The sequence below is a fragment of the Montipora foliosa genome, chromosome 6, assembly GCF_036669935.1.
Source record: "Montipora foliosa isolate CH-2021 chromosome 6, ASM3666993v2, whole genome shotgun sequence".
NCBI lineage: Eukaryota > Metazoa > Cnidaria > Anthozoa > Scleractinia > Acroporidae > Montipora > Montipora foliosa.
The window spans coordinates 19,874,123-19,899,122 of NC_090874.1; the positions used below are offsets into that span (position 1 = coordinate 19,874,123).

The window sequence follows — 25,000 nt, forward strand, 5'->3', positions numbered from 1 at the left end:
AGCCCCGTGCTGCATATTAATTCTACGTACACACGTATTGCATTCTTAAACTAGTGAGCCTTTGACGTCATTTTCTCCCGGATCCAGCTCTCTCAAGAACATAATGTTAGTAATGGCGGACCATTAAACAGGAAAATTACAGTTAAAATGAAGAGGTGTCTTTCTGAAATCAAGGCTTAAAACGTGGGTCACTTGGTGTTTTGTTAACATAGTTTTGAAATCCAAAGAAAAATATGAATTGATTTTTTGGTCACAGGGGCACTTTAAGGGGCTGTGTCACAAAATTTAGCCAAATTCAGGGACTGGGAACTGGCAACGAACCGAATCAAGCGAATCGTAAAAATAACTGCTTAAAACATCGAAGGAAGGTTTTAAGTGTTAATACAGCAAACACCAAAGGAGAAAAATTGTTAAAATGAATTGCAATTGGGGTTATTGACAACTGGTTAGCCAAACGGTTTTTCAAATACAAGATTTGATGGAAAAGAGTCCTAGGGTGGATTCGAACCTATAACACCTGTCACACTAATCAGATGCTCTAGAACTCACTGGAGAGTTGTTAAGAGTTAGGTCGTTTATCTACAATCAGTGGAAAAACTCTTGGGACACTCCATTTTGAGGTTTTCTTACTGAGTTTGAAAAATAGCCCCCTCCCCCCCAGAACAATGTTGCCAATAGTGAACATACATTTCCTTGTCTATTTCAACATTGATTGCGGGGAGGGGGGGACTTGTATTTTGAAGCTTTCAGTGGAATTTTGACAGTTACGCTTATTTTCTGACGTCTGAGAGGTTTTCAGGCACATTCTGACACTAGCGTCCCAACTACTTTTGCCACTGATTGTAGGTCCTGTATGGACAATGTGTCCCACCGGTCTGCCGGCTCTACAAAGTCATGCGCCTCAGTTTATACAAACGTGACATTACACCTTACCATTAAATCGTGTAGAAATCTAAAATGCGAAAATAAACCCTTCTGTGGTTTACCTTTACTCTTGCGAAAATAGGTAAAAAATAATGGTGAATTGAAAACTGTGTTCGGCCACCTTAAATGCTGTATGTTCGACAGACATTTTGTTGTCACGATGCTTTGAGTTTGGTTGTTTAAAAGCAATTTCTGGCTAAACAAAATCAACTGCACTTCCGTGACCCAGTCCCTTAAGTCACAAGATAAATGTTTAGTTTGTTAAATCCTTTGCTCCGCGCAGCAAAAGAGAGCCTATTCTCGAATTAGATTTCGCGTTCCGTTGACGCTGGATTGCGTTCCAGGAGCGACGGAAATTAGCCCTTTTCCTATATATTAATATCCAGCTTGGCATCGAGGCCTTGGGGCATCAAACAAAGGAACTTGAAGAAGCGTGTGGACATGTTTATTCAATTTTCTTTGTTTTATTCCCCCAAGCCTCGGTGTCAAGTGGAATATTAAAACATGGCAACAGTGACGTCACAATTTTCCCCGTGTTTTTCGGAAATCCTAATTCGATTTCTCGGAAAAGTTGGCTTCAGTTCATTGGCTGATGGTATTGCATGATTAACAAAACATGTACTTCCCTGGTGAAACCCCTTAGTATAGTGAAAAGAAAAGTTTGCAGCGTTTAAAAAGATTTGAACCAATTTTTACAGACTATATAGCTCTTTGCGGACATCATTGCTTGACAGAGTTGATCGACCGACAGAGTCTACATTGGAAACTCGAATATTCGCAACCATTCGCAGGTAAACTCAGTTAGTAATCATCAATAATAAGTATATCGTGTTGTAAGCTTGGTTTACTTCAGCCCCTGCAATTCGAACGGCGATCCTTGCAATTGATTCAGGAAAACACTTCATCTCCAATTGCTAGCGATTTCAAAAGCGCTTTAAGACTTGTTTGCCGTAAGACAAGTTTGATCATTTTATTTCAGTCGCCATCCTCAGACAGTCAGTCGTATGATTATTCTACGAGGAAAGCATTTATATTGTCCAGCGAAGTAAAATTTTCGTGCTCGGTGATACGTTTACAGCTCATTCGTCGGTTTTTATAGCGGTAGAAAACTACATGACTGTACTGGATAAGCATTCCCGTTACTACAATAGTTACGTTAGATATTCTTATATGGCGTATTTCCACAGTTCATTGTTCCTCAGTCTCTTGATTGTTTTGATTTCGAAGATATGAAGAAGGAACTAAACCTAGCGTAAAGTGAACTGACTCCTTAATATATGTGTCTGATGAAATAAAATCACCGATGACGTACATAAACCGGAAGTACACAATGAGTTTTACGCTTTCGATTTCGTTCCAGGTTTATAAAAATCGGTAACCCAAGCCCAAAATGTGGCGACGAAGATGTCACAATTTTTGTAGGATTCATATGCATTGACTATAGAGGGTACCGTCAAAAAGTGAGAAATTGGTTCTGAAAATCTGCGGCTGGTGTTTTGCGATATAATTTAAAATAGAGAGCGATAAGGTATGAAAACCGGCTTGAAATGAATCGACAAAACAGCCGTTCAGAAGCTACTACACAACAGAAGAAAGGTGAGAAAATGTTATCGCCATATTCCCACACCTTTGTCTCGTTGTCATGATCTCTCGGTTTTCCATACAACTTAGTCTCGAGGATTGCCTGCTGCGCGCTAGCAGATGTCTCTTCGCTGCGCTGACGAGTACGGGCCTTGGACGGCACGCTTCAAACCGCTTGCCGCATGATAATTTTGCTGACTGTCACTTGAGTAGGGAATCTCGGAGACTGAACTTGGGCAGCCTGGGCGAAAGTTGGCGATTACCGTTGTTCTTTTATGGTAAATACAGATAAGCTTTTAAAAGAGAGCAAATAAGCCTTATTTTCACCGGCGTCAGTTCGGTTGAACGTGGAGGTCATTCAAATGAAATAACTAGATAGGGTGATGGAGAAACTCTTTTCAAGTTGAGATCTCTTTGCAATTTTATCCTTTCTGCCTTGCTGTGAACACGACAACATGGTCAGTTAGATGTAAAAGTCTCTTAAGAAGAAACTCAATAGACAAAGGCGATAGTCATATCCCAATTTGAAGATCATTTTGAAGCACGGACTCGATTCATCCAGTCACTTCCACTCTCTTTCCGTGCGCCGCAAAGATATTTTGGGCCTTTGTGTAATGTGCTGATTGGTGAAGTAAATACAGCACACAGCTGTGTGGCAGGAGCTGAGACTATGGACACTTGCCTTCCCCGCACTTAGAAAATTCAAAGAGGAGGAAAGAACGCAGTGGTATATCGATCGAATAAGCGGCGGCAATCATCTCCTGTCAACCGCGAGCATAATACTGATAGGTAATGTTTCAGTGCTATCGTCAGGTAACTTTTTTCTTTGTTGCTAGCACCTTCGATTCTTTGTAGCGCTTCATTTGGAAAAGTCCGGGGTTTTCGATATTTTTCAGCTAGAGTCTGCAGGAACGATATCGCCCGTGTCTGCGTAAAGAGAAGAGATCCGAAGCTTCTTGTAGTTTGGAATTAAAACAAATAAACAATCCGTGATTCGTGGCGAATTAGACGTTAATCCAAAGTTAATTCTCTTGTTACAGGAACCATGAGTTTGAGCGATCATCTAATGGCTCTAATTTGAAGGCAATGGGGTTTACCTTAGCCGTGAAACGTCAAGAAAAGTTAGTAACCGTTAGGCGTGAAAATGACAACAACAAAAAAACCGTTAGCCGTGAAAAAAATTATAAGCATTTAGCGTCTTTATTTTTTAGGTTTGAAAAGTGGAATAGGGAGTATTACGAAATATTTCAGAGCACTCGACACCGTTTTGCCGTCTTTGCTCCACTCTTTTAGGCCCTGTTTACAAGGAGGGAGGGTAACCCTAGCACTTGCGTTACCCGAGCACTCACACATTTCTTCTTTTTTTTTTCATCAACGTGTTTCCAAGGCAGCTAGGTCTACCCTGGCACTAGGTTAACCCTATCTGAGTGCTATGGTTACCCTAGCTGCCTTGTAAAAGCTCTGCTAGGGACAACTCGCCTACCCGGGACAACTTTTTAGCGGTTTCCATTGTGTTTGCGATGCTGGCGGTTACCAAGCACACAAAATTGTCTCGGGTGGTAGGGTAACCCTACCAGTGAAATCCTCCTGCTAGAGTCACCCTAGCAGTAGGGTTACCCTAGCAAAATTAAGGGTTACCCTACTGTAGCACTAGGGTTACCCTATCTGCTTGTAAACAGGCTTGTCTGACAAGACAAAACAAGTCCCAAATAACCGCCCATTTGGAGGACGGTGTTGTCAAACTGATGTAAGTTGCATTGTGATGACCAATGACTGTGTGTACTAAGACTCCACTAACTAACACAGAGAACCCGAAAAAGCAAAAAACAGTGTAGTTCCATTTTCAACCAGGAATATTTCTTTGTTTTTCATGTACGTTGAAGGCTATGTCACGCAAAATGGTGAAATTTCTTGACACCCAAAATGCCCAAAAAATAGAATGAAACATTGCAATTACTTCTTAAAACTGCACTGAACAATGGACATAAAAGAAATACAGAAAAAGGAAAGAGAAGCATGGATGAACACAAATGGATAAGATTGAAACGGATTGCATTCGGGTAATCTTAAAAAGACGAACCGACGTTTTTCAAGTTAATGGCAAATCGCCTGGATAAAGGTCGTTTTTGCTCAGAATCATCTTGTTTGTGATGTACCGAGAATTTCATCAGTAAACGAATTCCAAGTTACCATTTTCGAATTTAAACTCGTGAATAACTGAAGATTTTACCTTTACCCTTGACGGGAAAAAAATACCGTTAGACGTGAGACAGCAATTTTGTTAACCGTTACCCGTGATATATATATCCTTCCAGTGAGACTCTCTCGAGTGGTTTTTTTTTTTTTCGGACCTGGTGCCCGTTTCTCGAAAATCCCGAAAATTTTCGGGCCCGAAAAACCATTTGTGAACTTGCTAACCGCTTGTTCAGGAAAGCCGATCTTTTAACATATTTTCAAGGTAGCAAAAAGCACAATGACGGTGAAGTTTGAGTAGTCAAATCCTCTCCGTTCTTGAGATACAGAGGGAATATTGTGACACCCGAAAATGGCCCGTTAAGTTTCCGGACTTTCGAGAAACAGTCCCCTGGGGCCCGTTTCTCGAAAATCCCGAAAACTTTTAGAGCCCGAAAAATCATTTGTGAAACTGCCAACCGCTTTTTTTGGAAAGCCGATCTTTTTACATGTTTTCAAGGTAACAAAAATAAAAATGACTGTGAAGTTTGACGACTTAAATCGTCTCCGTTATTGAGATACAAAGGGAATTGTGACACCCGAAAATGACCCGTAAAGTTTCGGGACTTTTGAGAAACAGTCCCCTGGGGCCCGTTTCTCGAAAATCCCGAAAATTTTTAGGGCCCCACGTACTAGCTGTAGTTTACCTGAGAATTTCTTTTCCGCTGTGATCATGCATCTCTTAATCTTCATGATCATTGCACATTGATAGGCAAGCTGACAACACTTGGCGAGAGAAACCGTTCGAGATGGGCTGTGAAAATAATATCTCAGAAGAGAGATGTGTGAATTGAAAGCTTCACGCCAAAGGAGCCTGCTATAATGATATTTTTCTGGACTGAAACAAAATGACAAAAACTTACTTCAAAAGGTACTTGGATTTTTTTCCGCTCTAAATCCGATTATATTAGTTTCTTTTTGTTTCCATAGACCATCTCTTGGTGATGGACAACTGGGAAGCCCTGCGCAGAGTCGCACGCGAGCAAACGTGGCACACTGACCCTGTTAAGCGACCTGACTCTTTTGGTACCTTCGAGAGTGGCACAGTCGGAGGCAGAGGTAGGGGGCGTGGAAGAGGTGGGCGCGGAGGAGGAACTCGCGGAAGAGGGGGACACGGAGGAGGAACTCGCGGAAGAGGGGGACACGGAGGAGGAACTCGCGGAAGAGGGGGGCGAAGTGAAGAAGGGTCTTCAGAACGACCTCGCCAAGTTAGGCTTGGATTTAAAGCACTAGAGGAGCTGGATACCAAAAATCCTGATGAAATCATTCTTGATTTAACATCCACCCGATGTTTTCCTGCTACAGAGTTTTTGCTCCAACAGTCGGGCATGAAGGATGACTGGATCGTTCTGATCATAAGCATCCTTGCCAAAGCGTGCTCTTGCAGCTCTAAGGAATATCTTATTAAGTTGCTAAACCTACTACCGAAATCCCCATTCTTTGCGCACCATCTAAGAACGTTCCTCAATAGGCTAAGTGCTTGCAGAATACCGGCCACAAACATCGCTACTTTTTTAAAAAATGTCATAAAAATCATGAACGAATTGCTACGGAGATTTCCCAACTGCTATGCCGATCTTCCAGTGTCTGAGTTATACTGTGGAGTCAAGATTTTGCTCGACACGGAACAGATAGATGGAAATCAGGTGGATGGAAATTCTCTCTTAAACGACGCGGAAGAGCTCTTCAAACTAAGAACCAAAAAGGCGGAAGACTTAAAGAAACGGGAGGAAGAAAAGCAACAGAGAAGAAGACCACGGAGAGATGGTAGGATTTCGTTTTATCCCTGAACACAAGGTCATTCCCAGGGCCCGCTCTCCCCCCAATGAAAAAGCCCTAGAGAACGAGGTTGGCTAGATTGGTGCTCTCGACCAGTTTAGTTCTTGAATGATTGCCTTCAAAAGTATTTAAGTGGCTGGAAGTTGATAAACTCCTCTCTACTGGTTTCATGGGTAGGGTCGTACCTCTTGTTGAACACTATATTTCATTGGCCGTATAGTGTCGTACTTCCTATTGTTGTCTGTGCTAAATCCTATCTTTGTTCGTTCGGTTCTTTTGGCCACTCCTGAAGCCCATTCAAAGGGGTACGACAAGACCCGATTTCATGGCCACAGAGTCATTGTGAGTGAGTGAACGAGTGAGCGACTGATTAAATGACCACCATTTTAACCTCTAAAGTCCTGGCTACACGCTCAAACATTGTTACAAAACGTTTGTTGGATCAACAATTTTATTACATAAGTATAAAGATTTACGTACACTTAATGATGAAAAAAAAATTACACACGATGTTTTCAATATCAGCCTTTTCATTGGTCAGACAATTTTTGTTTCAGTAGTGCAAAATTGTCGTATCGGCCTTTTGATTGGCTAATATTATGTTGAACTTTGCCACGAGTGGCCCGTACACCGACCGCGGGAGTAACACTTGCAAACATGGGGGCCGACGGGTGTATGGTGGGCGAAGTTTTTGATCTTTTGTTGTTAGAAGATCTTAAAAAGTTTTTGAAAGTGCTCTGGCGATGTATGGAAGGTAAAGATTTCTTTTATTTCAAAAATATTTTGCTATAGACCTTATTCGTAAATGGCGGTCAAATTTATAATTCTTTTGTCCAAGTGCAAATTAGCCTAAACTCGTTCGTTTACGCGATCCTTCACAACTCGTGAATAAAAATTGTACGCACTCACCAACCGTGAAATAATCCATATTTGTGACGTGTATTTATAACGTTTAGTGTCGTGTCGTATCGCCTCTTGGATCCACAGCTACTTTGAGAATTTTATGGCGAAATTCATGATCAATAACAGGACAGACGCATGAAAAACTGACATCAATTCGTTAAACAGAAAATACGCCATCATAAGGTTGCGTGACTAAAGTGACGTGTTTCCAACAATATTATATGCGTCAGGATCCAACATTGTTAGAAGCGTTTTTATAACAATGTTGGGACGTGTTCTTCTTACAATGTTACAGCGTGCAGCCAAGGCTTAACTGACGATGACTCAATGGTCCATTAGCCGTCCTTGACTCCAACTTTACTTAAACAATCACTGGATAACTTCCGGCTTAAAATTTCCGGAGCTGTATAAACCACTCTACCTTGACTTTAAATTCTTTTTAGTTAAAGGCAAGGTAACAAGTGAGGGAATGAATAATAATAACAAAAACGAAGACAACAACAACAACAACAACAACAACAAAAAAACAATAACAATAACAGTCCCTTTTTGCATACGAATGATGTAAAGCAACTGAAGCAATTTACAATAAATATAATTGAAAAACCCTATGGTAAAATAAAATGTTAAATACACTCGTACAGCCCGTAAAAGGTAGGACTTCGCGTAACTTAGCTCCAAATTAAAGATACATTCCTTTAAGAATCCAAATTGCGAGATAATTAATAATCCACCGTTCACGAGGGCGACAGCTTGGTTCAGGTCAGATACATACCTCAGTAAGTGCCGGTATTGCTCAAATATTACCCCAATCGTATTCTCTATGTAAATTAGGAAAGGACATTCTTTATGGTCAAAACAGGATTGTAATTTACCTAGTATTCCACACATTCAGTTCACAAGTCAAATTCAATATTTGCAGGAGACCTGTATGGGATTTACAATGGATCGCTTAGGGCTCACCATTGCGATTCCCCTGTATGTCATCATCGTCATCGTTATCTTTGTCGTTCTCGTTCTCAACTGTAAGCGAAAGAAAGTTGAGAGAATTCCTAACGATTTTTTCCCCCATGAAACTTCCAATGTTATGGTGTGACTGCAGATATGTGTCCTCCTCATGTTATACTTATCTATCACTTAGATAATTAATGCAAATTGATGAAAGATGTACCCTGACCAACTTTCCATCCTATCTTAGCTGGACTGAATGATGATGACGACCCGCCGGACGATTTTCGGACGCTTAGCGTTATTCCAACTCAAGCGGACGTCTTGTCCGGAGAGCGACCCTTTCTCAGAAGGAACAAAGTAGACGGGAGCTACAACAGCTCGGAGCATTATTTAGACGTTCAATTTCGGCTCCTTCGAGAAGACTTCGTAAGGCCCCTCCGTGAAGGGATCGCGCAGCTCTTGGTACGTATCGGTTCTCCTAAGATTGGTGCCTTGCAGGACATCCGCGTGTATAAAGACGTTCAACTTTTGTATCCTATCTGTACATCAAACGGATTGCAGTACAAAGTCAAGTTTGACAATACTAGGCTGAGGCATGTTCGCTGGGAGAACAGCAAGCGACTGATCTTTGGCTCGCTTATGTGTCTGTCAAAGGACAAGTTTGAAAGTTTTGTCTTTGCCACTGTGGCTAATCGCGATGTTAAAGACCTCAAACAGGTGATTAATTAATAATATTTCCAATAGTTTCAAGAAATCGCTCGGCGACTCCTCCCGATACCTACTCTTATGTGCAGCAGCTATGCAGAAGTAAACTCAATTTTTACAAACTTCACGATGTGTTTCTTTTGATTAAAGGGCCAAGTATCGTTTTGTAACAGCACAAAGGTTAGATTAAAGGTGGCTTTTAGGTTAGAGTTGTCTTAACTGTCGATATTGACTTGAAGAGCAAAGTTAGGGGAACCATGGGCCGTATTCGCGGGACGGCCATATTGGCCATAGACCCTGAGCCTCGAGTTGAAATGTTTGAGAACGATTTTCGGTCGGGCAAAACATGAGCGCATGAGTGGTTGTCATGTTCAACATAGTCGAAAGTATAAAATGTCGGCGTAGCGATTCGTTGACTAACGTCAAAGTTGAAATTGCATTCAACCTCGATTCAACATCCGCTGTTCTCGAAAATGTCGGTTGAGTACAACGTACCAAGGCGGAGTGAAGATTCCGCCAAATATTTATATGCAACTAAACGGACTAAACTTAAGAACCCAAGACCACTTTTCCTGATAACTTTTTTTTTTCTGACTTGGTCTCTCGCCGGTCACTGACGAGCTACCGCGAGCCTCACACATATGTATCATCGTCCCTCTTTTACTCAGCTTCTTCGAGGCGCGATTAAACGACTGAACAAAGTTGGAACGGTAAGGGAAAAACTGGAACGGTTCCGCTAATTGTTGCAAGAAACAGCCTACGACCCCGTCCCGGAAGGGATAAGAGCACCTTTCTCTTGGCCGAAAAAAATGTCCAAACCGTTCTTAGTTATTTTTCTTGTCTGGTTTGTTCTTTCCATTCTTTCTCTGTCGCGCAAACGTGATTTCAATATGACTGACGAACTACGTCGGACTATAGTCCCAGATACGCAGAGCACAGTTATTCTGTTCTGCCGCTTTCAGCATTACAGTCAAATCTCTGGAAATGTGCGCTCGAATGTTTTTCAAGGTAGGAGGAGTGGTTATTGTTCCTTTGTCCCATCATATTCAGAGGAAATTGAATAAAATCGTCCCGATGGGCATCTTTAGGTTACTGCTTGCTTTCATGTGTGCAGTGTAGTAGCCTGCGTATGGTTTTTAACAAGAAAAGGCTCAATCATGCAATCGATAAATATTCCAGTCAGTGAACTCTGGGTCCTGTTCAGTAGAACTATCAGTTCAGGCAATATTTTTTTCTATCTTTAGGGCATAGTTCAGATACAGTTCATTAATCTATCTGATATGTTGAGACTTGAATCAGGAGACGTGTACCAAATGGTAGAAAGCACCGTGTACTTTGAAGCGTATCGCCACATCCTGGAGGGTCTAAAAGAAGTTGATCCAGCGAGTCTTCCTTTGCAGGTAATGGATGCTCAGTATAGGGGCTATGTCATTGGAGTCTCGCTGTTTTTCGGACAAAACGGTGGAGAAACAATTCGAAAACGTTCCTTAAAATATCATATCCATGTTAAATAATATTTTTCATGCCTTAGGTGCGAGATTTCGCGAAAAAAGAGCCAATTTATTTTCAAAATCCAATCAGTTGCCACCCTTACCTTTGTAACAGTAATACAGTCTTATTTAAGTTAACCCCAGCTTTAGATGACATGTGTTTGTTTGTTTTTTCATTTACTTAGAGGCATCTTTCACTATTCGAATTCTTGCAGAGAATAGACTGAAATCGTATAAGGCCTACTCAATCTTTAAAGGCAAATTATAAGAGTTCCTGACAGTCGTAGGACGATGGCTGTATACTTTCCCCTACCGCGCCCAGTGACACGCCTGTTTTAAGGAACCGTAGAGCAGTCTCATAAAAAGGAGTTTCCTTTTCATCTACAGGATCTTCGTAACTTGTAATTTTAATTTTTCAATAATATTCTGAATGTTGATTTTGTTGCAGCATTCTTGACTGGATGTCTGTGTTTGTTTTATTAAACAGAAGTATATTGTCAATTGCGAGAGAGAAGTTGAAGCACCGGCGTACCTGAGGAACAGATTTCGTGAACGAGTGACTTTTGACCTCACGCCCGTTATGAGAGAAGAAAGTCGAAACGCCAGAGCAAGGTATGCTTTGTAAATGATCTTAGGATTCAGGAAGGTGAGAGTTGACATTTCTTTCAAACTATACTATTTTTCTCTTGCGATTTAGTTACCCATCTCTTGTCTTATTCCACTCGATTCCACCCCTTGTAATTCCATCCTGTTCCGTTGCATTGCATTTCCTGTCTCACAACCCATCCCGTCCAAGAGGGTCCCCAATAGGGTTCTTCAATCCCCCGATCCTGACCAACATTTTTCCTTCATCCCGAAACCCCGAACGTTTTTATCGGCCGATCCCGATCCCGATCATGACGTCACAACATGATGTCCAAGCCTCGTCGTCAGTTATTTTAATTCATTTTTATTTTTACTATTTTCTCCAAACAAAATAGAGTAATTAATTTAAGTATAAGAAATAAAATGGAGAAGGGCACGATATAGTAAAAACTAATTAGTGCCCATTAACACTGATTATAATTTATAGCTCTTTACAATAAGTCCATACATAAGAATAAGAAATAATGATAAATAAATAAACACACACATAAGCACACGTAAACAGACACATACATATGCACACACACATCGTACATTATGACACGAGTCAAGGAGATTAGTACTGAGCAAAATAATATTTGAAAACTGCTTTTTTGAAAAGAATTTTCAAGGAAATATTTCGAATGGAATTAAGGAAAAAGGAAGATCATTCCAAAAATATTTACCAATAACAGTAGGGCAGAATTTTCTTATGTTTGTCCTAGAGTAAGGAAGGAATAATTGTAGAGAAGTTGCAGTCCGTGTGGAATAATTATGTTGCTCAGAAACAAGAGTTGTAGAAATTTCCTCTACAAGATCTACAAGACAATCCACAGTAGTGCAACCTGGCTTAAATCCATATTGATTAAATACGATAATATCTTCAGTGAAAAAATAATGACTTAATTGAGTAAATATATAGTTATCCACGGTTTAGAAGCTGAATTTCTAACTTTAAATGATTTCAAGGGTGCATGTTTGTTGCTTACGCTATTGAATATGTGAAGGAAACGAGACAAGCTCTCATTAACATCAAAAGAACTGAAGACTGGTGACCACAACCCAAGTCTTCAGATATTAAAGTTTGTAATCTTTCAATACAGTTTTCACCAGGGCGTTCAGAAATGTTGTAGAACCGCAAATTAAATTCTCTAGAATATCTTTCTAATGAAGGGAGTTTTTCATACGCCCTATCGATGCTGGCAGCGTGGTTATTGACCTCGGTTTCCAGTGAATCAGTTTTAACCATACACTCGTACAGTTCACCATTTAAAGTTTCGAATTTTAAATTCAGCGACTCTGCTGTGGTGTCAAGTTTCCGCTTCACTTCAGCCAAGTCTTGTTGGAAGACAGCTTGGTTGGACTTGATAGATTCCATATCACGGAGCATAGAACCAAGACACCCCGAACATAAGTTTCAAAATCTTGATCTTCGCTCACAGAAGAATCCATTTTTCGACCTCTCCTCGACGTGCCCATATTGACAAACACACACACACACTCAAAAAACACGATTAGAGACATAAAAAGATTTAAAATAAACAGTAAGAAGTCTGAATGACAGCAGAGCTAAAAAAATACGCGGCCATCTTCGCTGACCGCTGACCGCTGACTGTCGTCAGTTACAACTACAGTTGATTTAGAATACACCTTGTTAGTCTTTTCCAGCAACCTTTATGACCCAATTGACCGTACTAATTAATAATAGCAATTTGCAATTAGAGTTTTGAAATGAAATGATGCGTGATTGTCCATGATTTGTAGTAATTGAATCTGTTCACATGTTCTACTTCAACCACAGGGAGCCCACATAACCTGTGTGACCGTCTGTATTTTGAATTTATAGAGGAAATGTATGGGAATGTCGAAAATCCTCGTATTATCGTACTAGATTGCGATAAACATTCTCATTTAACATCAAAATAGTCGTATTTTTACCTTAAATGTTGTGTGTTGTCGTTCTTGAGGTTGAACGCAACGTCCAACGCCGAACCCTTCAAATTGCTAAAATCGCCGTCTTCAACCTCAAGAACGGCAACGCACAACATTTATGGTAAAAATACGTTTATTTTGATGTTAAATGAGAATATTTATCGCAATCTAGTACGATAATACGAGGATTTTCGACATTCCCATACATTTCCTCTATAAATTCAAAATACAAACGGTCACACAGTTTGTGTGGGCTCCCTATGGTTTAGATTTAATTAAGCAGTATGGAGGTTAAGCATCAGTGTTCCATAAAACGGCGATAATGGCCCGTGATATGAGTGCTAATGTATACAATCGTCTACAAGAATACTTTACTTCCTAACATTCCTAATTAGTATGAAAACAATGCCCGTCAAGCTACTGAATGGCAAACTGCGAATAGCAGGCGTTTTGAAAGGTGACGAAAATTGTCACGTGGTCATCACTGCCGTTATAAGTGAAGCTTTAACTCTCTAGTCATTAAAATAATAACTTTAAAGTGTTTCCAGTAGCATCCGTTAAGAAGTGTTCTCAGACTTTTCAGTAAATCATATCAACGGCTTTGGATATCATTCTGTTATTGAAGCGAATAGTTCTTTCGAACCGGGAAGCCGTTGACATCATATCATATATATCATATATCTTTATTTACCCTCGGAATTTAGAGTAGCTTGATGTAGCTAATATCTCCGAGCATTTACCCTCCCAACCATGATACACCACAGAAGACAGACCACAACACTGGGAACTACATGCCCTACTCTTTGCGACAAGTGTGGGGGTTCTTTAACGTCCCACAGGATTATGAACATTGAAGGGTTGTGAGAAGGGACCTCTGGCTTATCGTCCTTATCCGAGAAGACTAGAGAGTCTAACCATTTGCAGATGTAATTACAAAGCCAGCACTTTCTCCTCAGTTTTTAAAGACCCTGAATGTTGGTCCGGCCGGTGTTGAACTCACGACCTCCCGCGTGACAGCCCGGTGCTCAACCAACTGAGCCACCGGTGCGCAGTAGAAGAAGGAAGTTGGCCTCGCAGTTCAAAAATGCCGGGAATGTCACCAACATCATTGCCAGCTTCATCGTTTTCATTACCAAGTGACTATACCTCTGAATCTTCATCGCTGCTAGACGAATCGTACTTCAGAACGCCTTCTTCGTCGTCTGCGTCTTCCTCTTCGTCCCTCTCATTTGCCTTGCGGAGGGTTCAGCTGGCTCAAGGGAGACCGAATCCCTGGTCGCACTTCTCTGTGGTAGAGATAGGAAGGCAGCGTTCCGGCTGTTGCCATCGTAGTTTGTTTTCTGACAGAGCGCTGACGGAATGCTGCGCCAAACGTCTCGGCCCAATCTCTAACGCTCTGTTTAAATTGTGGCGTCATCGTCAAAGGTGTCAAAGGATGCAGGGTAGGCATGGACGGGAGAAACATGGCGCGTTCGGGTACAGGATACCATGACTTAGGATTTGTAAAATAGCACGCCGCCCAATTGGTTGTACCCTCTTTGGCTGCGTTTCTAAGTTTGTGGATCTTATTACAGTCAAAGTTCACGACAAAGATCATTTCATTGGGATTAGAAAAGGCACGTGTCAGCCTAATGGAAATTTCTGGTCGTTTCCGTCGTTGCCGACGGAGAAAGTTGAGTTTATTTTAAAAATTTCGGCATCAAAAATCTCGAATCTCGGGGCTTCAAAGTGACGATTTCCCGGATCCCCGCGTCGTAATAACGCTAAATCCCGCGTCCTTTCCATAAATGCAACCGAATCCCGCTCCCATATTTCTTTATAATACCGAATCCCGCACTCCAGAAAGGCCAAATCCCGGATCCCGAAAACCCTATTGGGGACCCTCATCCAAAGCCCATTATATTACGTCTTGCTCACTTGTAAGGGAACCCAATAGTTTTAGCTTTTGTTAGCGATAGAAATAGAGCGCAAACTGGTATATGCATTTACAGTGCATATATTTTCTCTTTTGTTTCATTGTTTCTTGCATATCTTAGTTTGTAAAGTGTTGTATTACCTCCTTTTGTTACTATCAATATTACCTTACAAACTACTCAATTTACTGTTATATATTTCATAAATTTTAGCTAACGGTTACTTCTGAAGATGTATCTTGAGACATATAATACGAAACGTTAAGTCACTAAAATTATATTTCAGTTTTGTGCTTGTTTAGGCTCATGTTTGTCACCGCAGTTTGCGTTCTATTTCTAATCAAGCATCTTTGGCAAAAGACAAAAAGTATCTACGATTTGTTAGAGATATTTCCAGAAATGCTCATAATTAGATGAACCACGATTTCAATAAGCGTTACGAAGTGTCCCTTTGCTGTACTACCCAACTTCAACATGACTCGCATCTGGGAATGTCATGCATAAAGTGTCCCCCAAACTCCAGTCCTCAAGTAATGTAAAGATGAACAGCCGCAGTTACCCTCACCAAAAAATAAGCCTAACCCTTACAATGACCTTATTGTTGGAAGCGGCAAATTCTTAGACTTAATTAAAGGCACAGTTACGTGAAAAAACAAGCAAGGTGACAAGGTGACAAACCACCATAACACCAGTCCTGTGTGGCAAACACATCACGCATGCGACAACCATTTCACCCGATTAATTGGCAGCCACGGACAGCAGCTGTTTGGGCCTTGTTAGGCCTCATCAGCTTGGCACAACCAAGTTACCAGGCGGGTGTTCGTGCATTTCTGGACATACATTTTTGCTTAATCAACCAGAATTTCGTTAAATCATGTTTGGCGTCTTCGCAATGGTTCACACATCTTGTATTCTGTTTTCTGTATCAGTTCCAGTAGCGGTGGCTGGTTGCAGTTATATTTTGCAAGGGTTAATCTGAGAGATAATAATGGGGGTATGTACAGTTGTTTTGCTTGTAATACGACGGTTATTGCATTAATGTCGAAGCATGATGGTGCTGTCTGTTGACGTCATTACTAATTAAATAGCTTTGTCTCCTTAACAGTCGAAACAAACAAATTGCCTTAAGAAGATCAGAGAACTCAGTCATTTTTTTCAGTTAAAAGCCTTTCGGTTGCGGTCATCAGCGAAATATTAGCCATTTAAAAGTCATAAATCATTAAAAGCGTTGATGGGCCTATGTAAATTTTTAAAGCCACAGTCTTCAGAGATGATCTGATATTTCTGGCTGATTATGCAACGTACTTTCAATGTTCAGTGCTGTTTTTTTGGCTGATCAATTATATAAGCATATGCTTACGAAGAATCATAAAAAATCATAAAAGATTCCTCCAACGTCTTCGTGGATCTTTGTTTTGAGCGCAAATACAAGCTTGAATGCAACCTCTTTGTCGTCAACTTTCGAAAACAGCGGTACTGACTGGCTGTCGCTTGTCACATGATCACACAGCAACAATACGGCAAAGACTGATTAGGAAGATTTTCCAAAGCAACAATTCCATTACTTTACCGCTCCTCAGTCTAGACGATTTTTTGACCTCTAAGAGACTCTGGTTTGTCATGTCAGTTACTGTAAACCTCAGTGGTCTCTCTGTTTCGGAGACGGGAAGAAAACAGGTAAGACAGGTTCAAGTTTGGGTCACAGCGACTCATGTACAATTAAAGATATCAGTAAACTTGGTCTCGTTGTTAAGCCGTATCAGGGGTTATAAGTTTAAAACAGCAAGCTTCATATTCCTGACAACAAAATCAGATGATACGAAACAATTTAAGGGGGCTGTCAATCCCTATCGACATTGGGGTGTAGTGGCTAGCACGCCGGATTTCCGATCCCTGGGGACGATGTTTCGAAGCCGTGCCCCTTCGTCGTAGGATCAGAAACTTTGCTCCAAACTGTCTCTTTCCACCCAGGTTTGTAAATGGTACCTGCGCGGACTATACTGCCATGAGGAGCCCCAGGGGGTTGCCCTACGACGTACTGTCATTTTATCCAATGCGAGTAACAATGCCCTCAATCGCTTCATGTTAGTTGGAACAATGATCGACTCCGGCCGTGTAAGCCGCAGCGGCTAGTGTGCGACTACCTTATTCATTCAAATAAAAATTTTTGTGCAATTGTTCTTGATACGCTGAAAATCTTGACAAAAGTGACCCGATTTTCTCACGTTTCAATCAATTTTCATCCTCTTTATCTTAAGCTATACTCGAAATTAAAGCATCTCGTGGGCACTTGGTCGAGAAATTAGCAATTTAGCTGTTTTCAACTGACTGTTGAAAGGAATTACACGATTGCAATTTCTACGCTAAATTCAGCCCAGTCAAAATGTTTTTGAGTAGTAGGCATCTGGCCCTTGCCTGGTAGGGGGGGTCCAGGGCATGCTCCCTTGAAATATTTTGAAAATGTCGGCTTCAAATGGTTTTATCTGGCTCATTTTAGGAGTAAACTCAACCCCTCTTTTTTCAGCTTACAGATAACACTACTCAAAAGCTTTTTCCCTCAAATGCCAGTTATTTTCCACCAGTAGCTTTACTAGGGAAAGCAAAGGTATTTAAGCAACTACCAGCCTAAGCCAACAATGTAAAGTGTGAGAAACGCGACCATTTGGAGTGATAATGGTAAGTTAATAGTCAAAATAATGCAAACAAAGTCCTTATGAAATCAACAAATTTAATCAAACCCTTCGATTCCTTACAAATACATCGTATAAATTCAAAACTATAGGTTTCTAAGTCGACATACCTAATATCTTACGAAAGAATGTAGAATTTTTCGGAGAAGTAGTGGAATCGTCTACATGAGCTCATTTGGACACCATCTTGTTAGTAACTGCAGAACTTTGACTGCTGACCGTTCATGTGGCTCATTTTCTAAGTCATGATCAAGGCTTTCCTCGGCCCCGGTAACCCCGCCGTTCAGCACGCAAGAGTCAGTTCGTGTCAAAAATTTACTCGAATTTTCGGCTCGATTCAGCAAAAGAAACGTTGTTATGTAGTTTTTTTTTGTTTACAATTAATTTTGGTCTAGTGCATGGAGACCTCGCGTTAATAATTTGTTACCGATGGACTTTAGTAGGCGGCAGATATTTCGTTGCATGCGGCAAAATCGCCGCCTTCCGGCACATATTAATTAGGGTGGCCGCTTATGGTGATTGGTTTATAAATGTCACGCCATTTTATCAACCGACGAGAAGGAAAACCACGCGATTTTTCTCGCTTTGAGCAAGTTACGTAGAATTGCTACGAATTCGGATTGGTTCTTTGCGCTGTTTGCACCCGCTATGATTAGTCAAAGTAATTACTTTGGTGTTTGTTTTACGAAACTTGGTTGAAAATCGCTCTATATACTAAGAATTTTTTAGTAACTGATGAAAGAACAAAATGGTGATAGTTTGCCCTTTTAATGCCAAAGAAGACTCTTGGTTGTCCTGAGACATATACACCAATAATACCTCCTTTTTCTCTTTTTACTTAAAGGAACTGACGTGCCAATACTTAACCTGGCAGCATGGCCGACTGCAGAGGATCTGGAACTAGACAATTCTCAGTATAAAGCCTTACAAATGGCGCTGACCAAGGAGTTTGCGGTCATTCAAGGACCACCGGGTACTGGAAAAACCTACCTTGGGTTGAAGGTAAGGCGACAAAAACTAAAGAGCTTGGAACACTACTTTTCGGTAATAATGTCAGCAACTATCACGTCGAAATTTTATGGTTTTTCGGATTCGGTGTACGAGCTTTTGGTTTGCATCATAAACACAAACCATCAAATTAGCCAATTGCAACGCGAAGAAAAGTTATGTAACCACTGCTAAGAGCGGAAAACGCATATTTAGCTGTGCGCAAGTGCATTTTGTTTTTCATTTTGTGGTGATCCGCTGAAGACGCATGCTAGTGCGAGAAGTCTCGATCACGTGCTCGTTCCAATCCAACGGTGAGATACTCGAAGGCATGTCATTTGGTATCCAGCATTAACCACTTAAGTTGCCATAAATGGGGCCAAATCTCGTTATCTACAGATAGCCAATGTCTTGCTACATAACAAACCCAAGTGGGACACTGGAACCCATCATCTCGATGGCGACATTGATGAGCGGTATCTTTTATCTGAGCGGCGTCCAATACTGGTTGTTTGCTACACCAACCACGCGCTAGATCAGTTTCTAGAAGGAATTCACAAGTTTCATCCTCAAGGCATTGTGCGTGTTGGAGGCAGGAGTCAGAGTGAGGTGATGCAGGCATGCAGTCTTTCAGAGTTGAAACACAAAATGCACAAGGTGAGTTGATCCGATTGTGGTTTAACCCGGTCACGCTAGTCTTCTACTTATAATTGCTGTCAATGCCAGAGTACAAGCTACAAATTGCCGGTATGACATGAAGGCCCGATATTATCACGGGAATCGCTGATTTCCAGCCTATTCATTAAAAGAAAACCGATTCCAAATCTGTTTACTACAATCGAGAATTCAAACAGGTAGTCTATAATTTTAAATAGTAACCTGAGAAGAAAACAAATTGCACCGTAACCTATACGCACAAAAAAACTGGCATCTGGTATCGATTGGGTATCAGAAAGCGTAAATATAGTTTTACACGATGGATTCAGGCGCAAACACTTCCTTGTATATCCACTATAAAGGCTGTGTTTGTATTGATTCATAACGAAAGTAAACAGTAAAAGTGCCATTCTTTCAGAAAGAAAGTAAAGAAGCGAAAAATAAAACATGCACCTTTCGTCGTGGAGTTTGCACTAGGCACGAGTGCTTTAAAATTGTTAATAAACATTTCACCAATAAGGTCTTCAAATATTACGTTATACTTGGTAGTGGGAACAATTTTTTATCCTCTCAAGAAACCATTTCGCGATATTTTAAATGGGAAAAAGGATGTAATAAGGCTAAACAATTGAGCGAGATATTTGTCTAGTACTTTGTGCGCTGTCTCCCTGATTAGAAGAGATTAATGCTTGTGCAACTTAGACGCTATTATATTTTTACTGCAGTATAAAGGCCGCCGGGCTATAAGCGCTGAATCTGCTGCTAAACTATTGAGAAAAGTGTTTTTGAGTGGCTACCATAGACCCTTTTACCGAAAAAGCGACGACAGATTTTGAAACCAATCATCAACTGCTTTCGACTCTCAAATGTAAGCTGTTAAGTTCCAGATTTTTTAAAGTGTTTTCCGACTTTTTTTCAGGATAAGAAAGTTCCGTTGCACATAAGGAGGGCGTATTACGATGCCCACGTGGAAATGGAGCATACTACGGCAAACCTAGAAAACGCAGCTGAAGATTTAAAACGATGTCACGAAAACGTGATTCATGAAGATGATATTCACCGGCGAGCTGCTAGTATGACAGATGCTCTCTATAATTCGCTGAAGGCTGATCCACTTCAAGCCGACTCAAGGAACAGTGTAATGTTACACTGGCTTCAACTGGCTTGGAATGCAGTAAACCCTGGAATCGGAGGTATTACGCATTAATAAAGGGGTAGTTTCTAAAGAAACTCTAAAGAAACTGTGGTGCTGCGTCGGTGGGGAAGTAGTCCACAAAAATAAGGTTTTATCAACGGAGTTGATAATGTAGATTGACCACCGTACAGGGATCCTAAAAGCTGACGTTTCGAGCGTTAGCCCTTCGTCAGAGCGAATCGAGGAATTATGGTTTGTGTGTAGTTTTTATAGTGGAGTAGAAGCTACGCTAGAGGTGGTAACATGGCAACGTGAAAAATAGGTATACATTCGTCATCACAGTGGTCAAAATGTCGAGGCCGAGTGACTCCACAACACATTTTGACTACTGTGGTGACGAGTATCGTTGTCGACAAGACTACAGACAATGCTGAACCATATACATTCGATTTTTTATCACGATATTCAACGGCAAAGAAAATGCCGGTTTATTTTAGAGCGTGACCAAGATCGTGACACAAAGAAAGAGCAAGAGTTGTCTATACCTTTCTCACAATCTGATTAATTTATTTCCCAAAATGACGCGAGTAGCGTTGTCTGGACTCTTATCGACAGCGGCAAATCAGCCAATCATATTGCAAGATTATTTATACAGGAGACCTGTGCCCCCCCTGTCTTTGTTTTTCGCTCGAACGCTGGCAATGATAAACTAACTCATATAGAAGCTTTTTGCAATCTTAGAATGTCTTACTTTTTTAATAAATCATCACTTGTAATTTATACGTAATTTGCCATGATGTGTATTTATCTTTAACTTTTATATTCCTAACGACTGTAAATTTAGAAAGTATTAGCCTTAATCAATCTGAGTTATTCGTTGTTACATTCTTTAAGTCACGGGAAAGCCTTTTTTGACAAATATCAGTAAGTTTACGCATCATGTAATAAAAAATATTGTTATTATTATTATTATTATTATTATGATTATTGTTATTATTAATTATTATTATAAAAATGTCTCAGTACAATACTGGTGTCTAAAGCTCAAACCAGACCACATCCTGTGGCCTCAGCAATCAAGAACTCTACGGAGGATTTTGCCAGGCAGTTCCGAGTAGCGCTGTCTTCTGAATTTGACTTAGATGACCTAGATGACCCTCTAGTCCTTTTGGAATTGCTCCAAGTGCCCCAATAACGAGGGGTATGACTGTTATCTTCACATTCCACGTTTTCTTATTTTCCGGCTCTAGCCAGATCTTCGTACGTTTGGGTTTTCTCCTTCTCTTTGCTTTCAACTCTAGCATCAGCAGGGATCGCTGCATCGATTAGCTGGCGTACGCTTTGCTGTTTACCTGTAACCACTAAGTCGGGTCTATTATGTTCAATGCGGTGGTCGGTTTGTATACCAAAGTCCAAGAGGATCTTGACTTCGTCATTCTGTGCCACCCTTTCTAGTGTATGTTCATACCATTTATCCTTACAATCCAAGCTATACTTCTTGCAAAGGCTGCAGTAAACGGTCCTAGCCACATTGTCATGTCAAGCCTCATACTCTCTCTGGGCTAAACTACCACGTTCACAGACTATATGATTAACTGCAACATTGCACATTCTGCATTGGTTCTGAGGGCCTGTTATTGTGCAGCACTTAACAAACCTTCTGTTTCTGTCCTCGGATCTCCCTTCTTCAACCATAGCCAAGTCTTGCCACTAGACACATCTTCCCTCTGTCTCAGAAACTGACCATGCAGAAGTTTTTTCCTTCCAATCATCCAACCTCTTATTCTCTCGACGTTGTTTGCGCCCCATTACTCTTTCTTCCAACACACTGTTGACACTCTGGTGCACAGCTTTCAGCAGGTTTTCCAGTCTCTTGTATATATTCCTCAAGGCTCCGTCTTTCACAATTGGCACAATCATCAACACTAATCAGTCCACGCCCACCAACCTTGGGTGTAGCGCTCCATATATCGTTACCAACTTTCTCGTCTTCCTATCTGCAGCTTCTAACTCTGCCTTTGTACATTCCACAACACCTGCACTATATCTAATAAGAGATACTGCACGTTCATTGATGGCTCTCACAACATTACCACCATTCAGTTTTGACTTCAAAATCTTTTTGTTTCTGCAAAAGTATTCCTTCTTCAAGTTTGCTGTCATTTCATCTTGCATAACATCTCCAGCCTCTAGCACACCAAGGTACGTGTATCCTTCACCATGCTCCAGTGTAGAGAACTGCTTATTGTCAAGGAACTTGATGACATCACACCTTGTACATGTGGTCTTTCCTCTTTTCACGATGACACGAGCACATTTCTCAATACGAAATTCCATACCATGGCAATGCCCTCACTATACAAACGCATTATTATTATTATTATTATTATTGTTATTATTATGATGATGATTATGATGATTATTATTATTGCGTTCGACGAAGGTGAACGTATACTAATCATATCGCTTTTTGAAATCAGTCAGGCTGGTATCGTTTTTTGGGACATCCAACTGTGTACCTGGAGCACGTCACCTCGATTACGTGTGAATCCAAATGAAGACGAGTAGCTCTGGGAATGAGGGCATGCCCAATTAGGAACTCGTATTCCATGTGCTCTTTGTTTACGTGCTCGACTAGCCTGTTCATTTGCTTGACGGATTTCGCTGTGATTCTTTACTACCCGTTGACTTGAATTGACAAGAGTGGCTGTTTCTGTAGAATTTCTAATTGGTGCTCTATTGTCGAACGCACTTCACTAATGTGTGATTAGTTCTAGTTATTGTTATTGTTATTGTTAATGTTATTGTTATTGTTATAGCAGTAGCAGCAGCAGTAGTAGTAGTAGTAGTAGTAGTAGCAGCAGCAGCAGCAGCAGCAGCAGCAGCAGCAGCAGTAGTAGTAGTAGTAGTAGTAGTAGTAGTAGTAGTAGCAGTAGTAGTAGGAGCAGCAGCAGTAGTAGTAGTAGTAGTAGTCGTCGTCGTCGTCGTCGTCGTCGTCGTCGTCGTCGTCGTCGTCGTCGTCGTCGTCGTCGTAGTAGTCGTAAAAGAATATCTGGACAAATCCTCTCCTGCTAGTGCATGTGCTTGAAATTGTGTGAGCAAATATATGCAAGGTAAAGCGAAAATACTACCTTGCAAATATGCGCTTGTTCTAATGTTCAGGACGACAACCACAGCAATCTACAAAATTACCCTTTCAATTGGCCTGGCTTATTTAAGGGATGACTCTGCTATTTTCCCAATCACCCAGACAAAATGGAAAGGAACTCAACTTTCTTTTTTCCTTTTTCCCCTAGCTTCTGCTCAACCCGTAGCCGTTTTTCCTCTCAACCAAACCGTTCAAGGACTGGAACGGATTTCACGAGGCAACCTGGCTACTTTTTCTCGCCGCACAGTCTGGGCGCGTGATCAAAATCACTCTATTCAGCTTCTAGGGACACCGGATTCATACATTGAAATCCCGAACCTTCCGGGAAGTCACCTCGACACCAGGACGTCGATAACACTTTTGATGCATGTTTTCCCGGCTGGAAACCGGGGGGCAATCATCAGCTTCCAAGAAAACGGTTTGGGAGTCCAGATATGGCAAGAAGGAATGGTTGGTGGGAAAGGAATTCTGACCGCCCGTTTCGCGAGGAGAGATTTTTCTCAGCATCCTGAAGTCAGTAAAACTGTCCTAATCATGAACGCCTGGAACTTTATTGGCGCTTCATATGATCACGACTCCGGAATAGCACGCCTTTGGCATGAGGGAAATGAAGTCGAAAAGAAGTACATAGGAAAAAAAATGGAGCTGGCCACACAGTTTTCCATCAGAATTGGAGCTTTAGCAGACAGCGGACGAGGTGATTGTTTTCTGGGAATGGTTGCAGATCTCCATATTTTTGCTGAATCTCTGGGACGAGACGCTGTACGAGCAGTGGGTGGAATCGTTCCACAAGGTAATTTCGACATCCATGATTTGAATCAAAAGCGAAATCAGGGTAATTCCAACACATGGACAATTCCAGGACACGCAGACAAACCAAAAACATCGAGCTGGTCTAGACAGCCACTTCTTCCTAACCAATTCTTGATCTTAATCAGGGCTTTCGACAGTTTTGTAAAGTAGCGGACATAATGCTGAAAGCACCAGACTTGACACTTTTTGGCGCTGCAAGGCGCCTTTCGTGCGCCGGAGGTGCGACTTATCTAGGGGGCACCCCCCCCCTTCCCCTACCCTCCCCCCACCCCCCCAGGAAATTTTAAAAACAGAACACCGAGAAACGATGTTTTCTGTGTTTCTGAAACCCAAGAAACAATTTCCTGCTCAAGGCTGTAAAAAAATTATATTTATAACAAAAAATAAAACCAAAATCAAAGTACCGGACGTGGAATGAGACACGACCGGCCGAAACGCTTCTTAACTTAGTTCTTAGAAATTGAACGGTTTGGCTGTTTACATCTGTTCTTAGTACGAGCGATTCTTTTCGGCATGGATTTCCAAGATTATTTAAC

At 41.1% G+C, this 25,000-nt stretch overlaps 1 protein-coding gene across 3 annotated transcripts in view; it reads left to right on the top strand.

Moving 5' to 3' along the window:
• Positions 1-1,580: 1,580 nt before the first annotated feature.
• Positions 1,581-25,000, top strand: part of LOC138006925 (NFX1-type zinc finger-containing protein 1-like) — a 42,925-nt gene continuing 19,505 nt past the window's right edge. The window contains exons 1-11 of one of the 3 annotated variants that reach the window (XM_068853558.1): positions 1,596-1,715; positions 3,546-3,626; positions 5,668-6,504; positions 8,618-9,087; positions 10,320-10,475; positions 11,053-11,177; positions 15,964-16,028; positions 18,569-18,726; positions 19,111-19,368; positions 20,288-20,561; positions 23,800-24,444. In XM_068853558.1, the coding sequence (XP_068709659.1) occupies positions 5,682-6,504; positions 8,618-9,087; positions 10,320-10,475; positions 11,053-11,177; positions 15,964-16,028; positions 18,569-18,726; positions 19,111-19,368; positions 20,288-20,561; positions 23,800-24,444 (2,974 nt within the window). In that variant the 5' untranslated portion in view covers positions 1,596-1,715; positions 3,546-3,626; positions 5,668-5,681. Of the gene's footprint in view, positions 1,716-2,338; positions 2,521-3,545; positions 3,627-5,667; positions 6,505-8,617; positions 9,088-10,319; positions 10,476-11,052; positions 11,178-15,963; positions 16,029-18,568; positions 18,727-19,110; positions 19,369-20,287; positions 20,562-23,799; positions 24,445-25,000 lie in introns of those variants that run through there. The other 2 variants (XM_068853557.1, XM_068853556.1) reach the window with 2 other exon arrangements.